The sequence below is a fragment of the Physella acuta genome, unplaced genomic scaffold (assembly GCF_028476545.2).
Source record: "Physella acuta isolate Inbredline_101_S28 unplaced genomic scaffold, ASM2847654v3 ptg000379l, whole genome shotgun sequence".
NCBI lineage: Eukaryota > Metazoa > Mollusca > Gastropoda > Physidae > Physella > Physella acuta.
In genome coordinates this window covers 400,744-412,500 of record NW_026731898.1, presented here as the reverse complement: position 1 = coordinate 412,500, position 11,757 = coordinate 400,744, and the positions used below count along the sequence as shown (strand labels likewise).

The following is an 11,757-nucleotide window of genomic DNA, read 5'->3' as shown; positions in this document are numbered from 1 at the left end:
TATATATATATATATACTCATATAACATGATATATGAATATCCTCTATGCAGGATCCGAACCGACGGCCAGTCTGGTATCAAACAACTCCGACACGACACAGAGGGCTCGAGGAACTACTACGGTTCTTCACATCTGGACTACAGTGCTGCTGGCATTCATGATCACAGTGATTACATCAGGACTCTGGGGATGGGGGAGGTAGGTGATGGGGAGTGTGATGGGGGAGGTAGGTGATGGGGAGTGTGATGGGGGAGGTAGGTGATGGGGGAGGTGGGTGAAGGGGGAGGTGGGTGATGGGGAGTGTGATGGGGGAGGTGTGTGATGGGGGAGGTTTGTTTGATGGGGAGGTGTGTGGTGGGGGGAGGTGTGCAGTGGGGAAGTGTGATGGGCGAGGTGTGTGGTGGGGAAGTGTGTGGGGAGGTGTGTGGTGGGGGGAGGTGTGTGGTGGGGCGAGGTGTGCAGTGGGGAAGTGTGATGGGGGAGGTGTGTGGTGGGGAAGTGTGATGGGGGAGGTGTGTGGTGGGGGGAGGTGTGTGGTGGGGAAGTGTGATGGGGGAGGTGTGTGGTGGGGGGAGGTGTGTGGTGGGGAAGTGTGATGGGGGAGGTGTGTGGTGGGGGGAGGTGTGTGGTGGGGAAGTGTGATGGGGGAGGTGTGTGGTGGGGGGAGGTGTGTGGTGGGGAAGTGTGATGGGGGAGGTGTGTGGTGGGGGAGGTTCGTGGTGGGGAAGGTGGGGGATTGGGAAGGTGTGTGATAAGGGAGGTGTGTGATGGGGCATGTGTGATGGGGAGATGTATGATACATCGGAGGTTTGCGATGTCCATGGTTTGTGATGGAGTACCTTGTGAGATAGGAGGTTTGTACTGGGAGCAGTTTGTGTTTATAGTGAAGGCTTGCGTGTAGCTTACTTATGGGAGAGGGGAATTTGTAATTTAAAGATTTGTGAAGAAAAATTACTGTTTTGTAAGATGGGCTCGTATTACTTTAACAAAACAAGCCTACCATAATTATGTTAACGCAGTGATATAGAACACTATCCGGCCTTATTAATTTCAAACAAACTTGGCTTAACCTGGTAGTTATTGAAACTTAACCAAATCTCGTCTTTCAGATCGCCGCTGTCATCAACGGCGTGGAGTTTCGAACCCGTCATCTGGACTTTAAGTTGGTCCGTCCCTCGACCACCAACACAAGCTTTTTAGCGATGGAAGATATACCATACCCAGAGGTGCCACCGGAAGTCACGAGCAAAGCCACCGTAGCGGTATGTATCAAAGTCCTGTACCACAGGGCGGGTATGTATCTAAGTCCTTTACCACATATTCGGTATGTATCAAAGTCCTGTACCACAGTGCGGGTATGTATCAAAGTCCTATACCACAGTGCCGGTATGTATCAAAGTCCTGTACCACAGTGCAGGTATGTATCAAAGTCCTGTACCACAGTGCGGGTATGTATCAAAGTCCTATACCACAGTGCCGGTATGTATCAAAGTCCTGTTCCATAGTGCCGCTATCTGGGTTAAAGTGGCGATAGCTACTAATGTCCAATAAGAGAGTGCTAGTACGTTTCCACCCTTAATCTACCACACCGACATATGTATCAGACATGTGTTTCTCACCCTGATCAACTTGTATCGCCTTCTATTTTCCCATTGACCAACATCTTCTGTCTGCTGTGACAGGAACAAATCCTGGAGATGAAAGAATGGTTCAAGGCGTTCGCCACACAAAACTCCACACTAAGAAACTACAAGAACTACTTTAAGCCCGTGATGTGCTACATGGAGGGCATGTGGACTAAAGGTCAGTTATATTTTGTTTTAGGTCAATTCTTATTTTTAAAGGTCCATTTATTTTTTGTATGTCAGTTCTATTTTTTTATCAGGCGGCTTTTAATCTTTTAAGGTCCATTTCATTTTTTATGGTTCAATTGTTTGTATAAAAGACCATTTCATTTGGCTGTCAGTCATTATTTCTTAAAAATCAGAACTTATTAAAGATCAGTTCTCATTTTAAAGGGCATTTTTTCTTCTTAATGATCAATTATAATCTTTCAAAAGTATAATTTTGTTTACTAATTGAGTTAAACTGTTAATTGGGTAAATCCGATCGCTTGCTAATCACAATACGCCTCGTTTGTCTTCGACCGCTATCCCAAACCAGGTTATAGTAAGAATTTAAACCCAAACCCAAATCCTGCTTTAATCTATACCGTGATTCTAGAACTGACAAAACCTTAATTTTAAATTTATAACAAAGTCGACATTAATAAAATCTTAGAAGATACTTTCTCAAATTTAAAAAAGTACAAAATAAATTTTAATAATAATAATAATAAAAAAAAAACGAATGCATAACTCCTAAAATGTATCACTCTGATAAGCCTCGGGGAATGCCTAGTGCAGGGGTCGGCAACCTTTTGAAGCGGAAGAGCCAAAAGTTACAATTTTCAAAATTTCCCTGGTTTTGAAGAGCCACTAACATTTTTTTATTTCAAAAATTTTATTTTTTGATTAAGATTATTAGTATTTGTTCAAGGAGCTGGAGAGCCGCATCTTGAAATCAAAAAAGCCGCATGCGGCTCGCGAGCAGCAGGTTGCCGACCCCTGGTCTAGTGTCTTAACTTAACAAAAATGTTGACTTTAACCGCAGATTTGACCACGGAAATAACCGAACCGTTCCAGAGTAACAGGCACCGCCTGGACGCCAGTAGCTGGGATGACCTCATGCAGAAAGTAGGTCAACGTTTATTTAACTTCTGCCTTTAAAAAATGATGTTTTGTTTGCAACACACTGTGTAAGCATATTCATGCAGAGGCATAGCGACGGGGAGGGGGGGGGGGGGTACATACGTTCTCGGGCGCCGACCCTAGGAGCGCCAAAATGGGTTGAAAAAAAATTAAAACCTCATTTTAGCTGCAGTTTTGATTTATAAAAAAAAATTATTGGGGGGGGGGGGGGCGCCAAATTCAAAGTTTGTCCGTGGGCGCCAGGAGGGCTCGCTACGCCTCTGTATTCATGGAATAAATGTAGTATAACGATGTTGTAATAATGTATTCATTAGTATGACGTGTTGAATGTTGATTTCAGGTGCGTTACATGGCTTACACCGGCATCAAGGACAACTTTGAGAACATAGCCTTCCACCCCCGTAAAATCATGTACATGGACTCGACCACAGGAGTCCCCGTCTACGGGCAGTGGAACTACCGGGTGCTCTGTTATCCGATTCCTTTTGATATCCCCACCAAATATCTCAAACAGGTGGGTGTTAAAATACATTCAATCTCCTCATAACATATTTCATGGGACTGAGTGGTCTAGCGGTAGAGAGCTGGACTGCTAACCCGTAAGTCTCGAGTTCGAATCCGGGTTCAAGTCAGTAGACCGTCCCTGAGTCCACCCAACTCAGATGGGTACCTAACTCACGTTAGGGAAAGTAAAGGCGGCTGGGCATAGTGCTGACCACACTATGTCTTCATATGCCGAGGTCACAGAAACAAGTGAACTCTACTTCACTTGCCCCATAGACCGTCAGGTTTGAAAGGGAAACTTTACTTTTTTATAACATATTTCAAGAATATCAGTTTTTGAATCCCTTCGATCTCATTACAAAAATAAATAATTAATTAAGCAGTTTCGTTTTCTAATCTCTTCAATTTACTCACGAAATTTTTCAAGAATATCAGTTTTTTTTAAATCCTTTTCATCTCCTTATAAAGTATTTGACGCAGTTCAGTCATACAATCCCTTCAATTTTGAATACCGCCATAAAATATCTCGCTCATGTTGGTCATCCCTTCAATCTTGCCAATAAGTCTCTCTCTTTGTCCTAGCTTATGTATAGTTAGAGAGATTTATTTTTTTTGATTGTATAATCACATAAAGCTTAATTTTAGGTTCGGTTTTCTTTTGCTATTATCTGTATACGAAAATGTAATATATTTTTATGGATCATAAACACTTTTTTTTAAACTGCGTCGAAATATTATGTTTTGTTTTGTTAATTAAATTATAATTAATTGAGTTTAATTTGACATTCTGAACTTTTGTTTGATAAAACTTAATGGTGGGTGTGTGTTTAATTTGGTATGATATAATGAATGTGGGGATACAGAGGGAGGACTGGGCTTGGAGCTACCCCCAGGATCTGGATGCTTCAGGCGTTCTCAAGACTCGTGGTGCCAGGTTCCAGCTCAATGATATGGAGACTGACGAGGAGTAAGTCGCTCTGTGAGCTTGTGGTTTAACCGTACACAATGGTTTGTTGATATTTTTAATATGAAAGTCAGAAAGAGGTTGGTTTATTTTCTCCCAGGGTTTTGGTAACGTCGGGGTTTAGATATGGTTTATGGTATAGTTTAGAGTTTCCTGTTTAATTAAAGCGTTTTTCAATTAAGTACATTTTCGTAACAAGTCAAATTTTTCTAGACAGTTACAACGCTATTCCCTTAAATAAGACATGGATAAAACTAAATGTTAATTACGGCAGCTAAATAAATTTATAACACCTGCACTTTTTCTGTTAAATATATTTTTAACACTTCTTTAAGTAAGATATTTTCCACATTAGCAATTTTGTAATTGTAATTATTATTTTTTTATTTTAGGTATTTCATTTTTTTACTACATTTTAGTCATAGCGCTTCTACATTTACGACATTTCCGTTATAGCGACTTCAACATCTTCAACACTTCAGCTATAAAGTTTATAAAATCTACGACATTTCAGTTATAGCGACTTCAACATCTTCAACACCTCAGCTATAATGTTTATAAAATCTACGACATTTCAGTTATAGCGACTTTAACATCTACAACACTTCAGCTATATTGTTTATAAAATCTACGACATTTCAGTTATAGCGACTTTAACATCTACAACACTTCAGCTATAATGTTTATAAAATCTACGACATTTCAGCTAAGCGACTTTAACATCTACGACACTTCAGCTATATTGTTTATAAAATCTACGACATTTCAGTTATAGCGACTTTAACATCTACGGCACTTCAGCTATAATGTTTATAAAATCTACTACATTTCAGTTATAGCGACTTTAACATCTACGACACTTCAGCTATAAAGTTTATAAAATCTACGACATTTCAGTTATAGCGACTTTAACATCTACAACACTTCAGCTATAAAGTTTATAAAATCTACGACATTTCAGTTATAGCGACTTTAACATCTACAACACTTCAGCTATATTGTTTATAAAATCTACGACATTTCAGTTATAGCGACTTTAACATCTACGACAAGATCATGCAGGTCATCCCTGGACTGGACAACGTACCTGCCGCGGACGTCAAGGAGAACTACGGCGCTCCCCTGTACACGGCTGATGGCACCAAGTCCCCACTCAGGTCTTCGTACTACCACAGGTGGTACAACTTTGCCAAGAATGGGGCCATGGGGACCTCGGTAAGTTAGGTGGGGGCCTCGGTAAGTTTAGTGGGGGGCCTCGGTAAGTTTATTGGGGACCTAGGTAAGTTTAGTGGAAACCTCGGTAAGTTTAGTGGGGACCTCGGTAAGTTTAGTGAGAACCTCGTTAAGTTAAGTGGAGACCTCGGTAAGTTAAGTAGGGACCTCGGTAAGTTTAGTGGGGTACCTTGGTAAGTTAAATGTGGACCTCGGTAAGGTAAATGGGGATCTCGGTAAGTTTAGTGGGGACCTCGGTAAGTTAAGTGGGGACCTCGGTAAGTTTAGTGGGGACCTCAGTTAGTTCCGTTGGGACCTCGGTAAGTTTAGTGGGAACCTCGGTATGTTAGTGCGGACCTCGGTAAGTTTAGTGGGGACCTCGGTATATTTAGTGGGGACCTTGGTAGGTTTAGTTGGACCCTCGGTAAGTTAAGTAGAGACATGGTAAAGTTTACTTGGGACTTCGGTAAGTTAAGTAAGGGGACCTGAGTATTTAAAGTTTGGATATCGGTAAGTTAAGCGAGGACTCCGGATATGTTAAATGTGAGGTAAGTAAGTAAAGTGATGGCTATGGTTCAACAAGCTGGACCCTGAATAAGTAAAGCCGTTGAAGTGAAGACTATTAATTGAAACATCGTGTAGTCTAGCGTTAAACTGCGTGCTTGTTAATGTGAAAATAGGGAACCAGGGCTCGAAATTATTCATCGTGTTTGTAGAACCACTGGGGGGGGGGGGGGGGGGGAGGAAGCAAAATCATGGCGGAAACGCACGTGCTCACGGCTGGTAACGTGAGAGAAATGCTTGATTCAGTCCCAGTCTAATGAGCTATTAAGCAAATCCTTGATCTGTAAAGACAATGGAAACTTCTTTCATTTGCTCCATAATTTTTCACCATGGTGTGTTCGAGTCCCACTGCTAATTCACCAAAGCTCGCTAAAAACGAACTAAAATGAAAACGTAGGCTTCTCAAATTTATAGCGGTTCATATTTGACATAACGCATAGTTTGTGTTTAAAGTGTACACATATAAAAGGCGTAGAGAGCAAAATAACTAATTTTTCGAGATCGGTTCAAAGACACGAGTCTGAAGAACGTCATCAAACCCACCCAGCTCTGATGGGTACCTGACTCAAGTCAAGAAAAGCAACAGCGGCAGAGCTCAGTACTGATGACACGATCATTTCACGCGCCGAGATCACATAGACATGTGAACTCTACTTCATCTGCATTAAGAGCGCATTGTTTGAAAATATACTGATATTAAAAAATCGAACTTTTTTTTCTTGCCCTAACAGCTTACCCACCGCGGTTACTCGGACCAATTTCTATTCGTCGCCGTCAACTCACGTGACAAGATCGTACCAATGACGATTGACGACTGTAAGAGTGGGGTCTGCACCAAGTACAGCACCCGTGTCTCCTATGCCATCCCCATGGAGATCGTTTACCTGACGCCCCTGCTCAAGTGGAACCCTTACAACATCGCCTACAACCAGGTCGGTGTTCGTGGTGTGAAGGGGTGGGGATGGGTGGGTGGGTGGGTGGATCCTGATGTATTGTCAGTTATTTATTCTATAATGCGACATAAACCACTATACGATATATCTACATTCTTTTATAAGTATGCCAGTTATTTACTAAATTATTAATCATCATTATATCCAACGAGCCGACCCGTGGCGTATCATACACGGCTATTTACTTGTTTTATTTTCTACTTTTCAGAAATTCATAATTTGTGAATTCGACAGTACCACTGCTGTCACTGAAAATATTTGCTTTAAAACACTATCAATAAGTCGTTATGGACAATACCCCCTTCTCCTTTCCCCAACCCCTAACTCCCCCCCCCGTAAAGGCAGCCTCCTCTTAGCTACCTCCCCTAAGTTTAAAATCGTTTCAAACTAAATTATCTGCCCCTAATAGCCGTCACTAAACCCGGCTCTACGATTGTAAACATTTAGCATGAACCACAGCTCACCAGGCTTCCTAGAGAGGAAGAGAGGGGACTGCAAGGCGCGCTTACAGCTTGTTTTCTAACGTCTCCAAGAAGAGAATTATATATATATATAGATAGATGGTGTGGTCGAATAACAGCACGTTCGACCGCTAACCCGAAAGTATCGAGTTCGGATCCCAAACAAAATTCTGTTCGACTTCCTTGAGTCCTCCAACTATGATGGGTACCGGTACCTGACTCACGTTAGGGAAAGTAAAACGGCTGGGCATAGTGCTGACCACACTATCCCTTCATAGTCACTGAAACAGGTGAACTCTAGCTCCACTTGCTCCATGATTCTAAAGGTTCCATCCGTTAAATAACCTACACTAGCATTATATAACCATTTCATTAAACGATCTAATATTACCAATAACCCTTACCAAATTTACCAATCCACTCCATAAAGAACCCAAACATTACCTATACAACTAACTGAAATTACCAATCCAATCCACACAGAGTGTAGACATTACCTATACAACTAACAGAAATTACCAATCCACTCCATAAAGAATCCAAACATTACATATACAACTAACCGAAATTACCAATCCACTCCATAAAGAATCCAAACTTTACCTATACAACTAACATAAATTACCAATCCACTCCATAAAGAACCCAAACATTACCTATACAACTAACAGAAATTACCAATCCACTCCATAAAGAACCCAAACATTACCTATACAACTAACATAAATTACCAATCCACTCCATAAAGAACCCAAACATTACCTATACAACTAACCGAAATTACCAATCCACTCCATAAAGAACCCAAACATTACCTATAAACTAACAGAAATTACCAATCCACTCCATAAAGAATCCAAACATTACCTATACAACTAACAGAAATTACCAATCCACTCCATAAAGAACCCAAACATTACCTATAAACTAACAGAAATTACCAATCCACTCCATAAAGAACCCAAACATTACCTATACAACTAAACGAAATTACCAATCCACTCCATAAAGAACCCAAACATTACCTATACAACTAACCGAAATTACCAATCCACTCCATAAAGAACCCAAACATTACCTATACAACTAACCGAAATTACCAATCCACTCCATAAAGAACCCAAACATTACCTATAAACTAACAGAAATTACCAATCCACTCCATAAAGAACCCAAACGTTACGTATACAACTAACAGAAATTACCAATCCACCCCATAAAGAACCCAAACATTACCTATACAACTAACCAAAATTACCAATCCACTCCACATAGAATCCAGACATCACCTACGACCCCAACCAAGACGGTACCACCATCACCACCGCCTACAACGGCGCCAACTATGAGACCTACTACAGGACCCCAGTGACGTTTTTCAACGGTCCAGCCGTGCAGGCTGACGTAGCAGACACCATCGATCCAGTGGTCAAGATGAAGACAATTGACGTCAGTATTTATAGTTTATTATCATAAGTTATCTTAGATACTCAATTATTTTAAATTAATAATAGTAAAGTGTTAAAACCTTAAGATGAAAACTATTGACGTTAATATTTGTAGTTTATTATCATAAGCTATCTTAAATACTTAATTATTTTAATTTGATAATAGTAAAGTGTTAAAACCTTAAGATGAAAATTATTGACGTCAGTATTTATAGTTTATTATCATAAGCTATCTTAAATACTTAATTATTTTAAATTGATAATAGTAAAGTGTTAAAACCTTAAGATGAAAACTATTGACGTTAATAATTTTAGTTTATTATCATAAGCTATCTTAAATACTTAATTATTTTAATTTGATAATAGTAAAGTGTTAAAACCTTAAGATGAAAACTATTGATTTTAGTAGTTAGAATTTACGATAATAAGAAAGCTAAAATATGAATATGCTCAATGATTTGTAATTTGATAATAGTAAAGTATTTGAAGAAGCCCATTGAAATTTACAAAGTGCACTTCTTGAAAAAAAAAGTTACTCTTATTCGCTTGTTAATTAAGTGGCAATTAAAGTAGTATAATTGTTTTTGCTATAATTGGTATACAATAAAATAAATTAGATAACAATAAAATATTTTTTAAAACTCTAAGAATAGATAACTAAACATTTTTTAATAGTCGATATCCTCAAAGTCAACCAGAAGTGACTTAGAGTTTTTCCAAATAGACTCCTCATTTAAATTAAAAATTTTAAAAAGTTTTGAAATACGCCTTGTAAGATAGAATTTGTTAATAAAAGAATGTTTTACAAAAACGTAAGATAAAAGCACTATGTGTAGTGTTTTAAAAAATTATTCAATTTAATATAAAGTTAAGTGGTTGAAAGGTGTATATTTTTCGTGCATGATGGCGTTGAAGCACAACGCGTGTCGAAGCTAAGCTTACATCTCTACGAAGGAAAATAAAATTCTTTACTTTTGATTAATTTTATGTCTATATACTTCTTCTATGTAGGCTATAACAAAGTCGAAGATTTAGAGTTCATGGGCTTATCGTTCAATTTTTTTTTTTTGGCTTACTAAACAAACACAAAATTCGACATGTTAACGAGTCGGCTTACCTACATTTTTAGACATATATAAAGACTAAACACTTTGGCGTTAGACTGTTCTCATGCATTCTTAATTATAATTTTAGGGTAAAGTTGTTGACGTTACCGCCACTGGAACCAGATGCATCCTACCTAAAATAGACGGGGTGGGGGAGGTGAGGCTGAGGTACCCCATCCACCCCATCCACGGGGAGGGCAGTGCCGTATGGAAGGAGGTCAACGCCATCCGGGACTATTTGAAAACGTAAACAGCAACGTGGAAAACCACAAAGAAGAAAAATAACTACAGATTTTCAGACTTTTTTCTTCAAGATTCTCTAAATAAAATATCGAATATGTGTGAAGTCATAATTGCTTTCCTTTTTTTTTTTAGATTTATATTCCTCACTGTGACCCTGGGGTTCGATCGAACCCAGAATAGGAACCACTGTACTATAGGAAGCTGTTTGTAAAATGCTGTTGTGTGTCACACATTGTGCATGCGCAAGAATAATCGAATACACTGTGTTGAATATTTGATGCTTAAAAGAAAACACAAACGCAAACGCAGATTTAAACGAAAACGCGAACACAAACACAACGCACAAGTAAACACAAAAGCAATCATTAATAAAAAAAAAAAAACAATAGAAAACACAAACGCAAACAAACGCAAAGTCAAAAACGCATACTCAATCTCAAACGCAAACACTTTTTATCAAATTATGCTTTACGAAGGTCGGCGCTATCCAATATTCTCTAGTTTAACCATCCCTTTAAATAAATGGAATATTTATTTCCTCTTGTTGACGATCAACTTGCGCCTGTGTAGGTGACATTGACGCGTACAGTGTTTCTTCCAGACTTTTTTCTCCGGGGGGGGGGGGCACTTGAAATTTTCGGGGGGCGGTAGACTTTTTTCGGGGGGGGGGGCGGACACTGTTAAAAGTATATATTTTCTATATAAATTTCATTTCGTTCGGGGACTTTCTTCGGGGGGGGGGGGGGAGGCGGAGCCTGGAAAAAACTCTGGACACGTACGTGTGTCGTGACGTCAAGGGTTCCACGATACAGAAATCTTACGATAACGATAAGTGTTATCATTGCATAAAACACACAAAAATTGATTACAGTGTCTTTCTTTTAGCAACTTCACCAGGGCACAAATGAAGTATTGGACAAATAACATCTGTGCATTAGAAATGTTTGTGGTTTATTTCTTCAACTGGACATAGTACAAAAACCACCAAACCATGCCATTCATTAGAAACCAAACGTTTTCACAATGATCAACTGACTGAAACAGTTGGGTCTCATCAGTTGTTCCAACTGTACGTTGAAACTGCTAATTCATATCGGTTTGTTCATTCACTATCGCTAATGAATTAACATATTGCTCTATTGAAACAGCTAGCTCTAATCATATCGTCCATGTGTACTTTGAAACGACAAATTCATGTAAATCTGGTGATTTAGCTATCACACATGAATGAACACAAGGCTCAATTGCTGTAGATGCTGTAAACAACTTTGATTAATCAACTGGACCCAGTAACCACAGAGACAACAGCAATTAAACAGATTTTTTTTTTTTTTTTTTTTTTTTTTTTTTTTTTGCCTCAGACATGTAATTTACAGCGTTAGTTGTGTGTTCGCTTTAGTATTACAGTTTTCATCATCGGCTTGTGAGGACTGATACAGATTTACAATAGTAATATTTCTTTCTTACTTGTAGCCTACTTTCATTCATTTAAGATGGTTTACTTATACATAGATCTAATATAAAACGTCTAAATATTAAAAAAAAAATTT

The 11,757-nt window shown here is 39.0% G+C and overlaps 1 protein-coding gene across 1 annotated transcript in view; it reads left to right on the top strand.

Annotated features, from left to right (window-relative positions):
* Positions 1-10,387, top strand: part of LOC131941984 (uncharacterized) — a 13,927-nt gene extending 3,540 nt beyond the window's left edge. Inside the window, exons 3-12 of the mRNA XM_059301623.1 lie at positions 53-200; positions 1,112-1,264; positions 1,685-1,805; positions 2,655-2,737; positions 3,093-3,266; positions 4,120-4,223; positions 5,246-5,435; positions 6,728-6,928; positions 8,686-8,859; positions 10,340-10,387. Of these exons, the coding sequence (XP_059157606.1) occupies positions 53-200; positions 1,112-1,264; positions 1,685-1,805; positions 2,655-2,737; positions 3,093-3,266; positions 4,120-4,223; positions 5,246-5,435; positions 6,728-6,928; positions 8,686-8,859; positions 10,340-10,387 (1,396 nt within the window). The remainder of the gene's footprint in view (positions 1-52; positions 201-1,111; positions 1,265-1,684; positions 1,806-2,654; positions 2,738-3,092; positions 3,267-4,119; positions 4,224-5,245; positions 5,436-6,727; positions 6,929-8,685; positions 8,860-10,339) is intronic.
* The last annotated feature ends 1,370 nt before the right edge of the window (positions 10,388-11,757 follow it).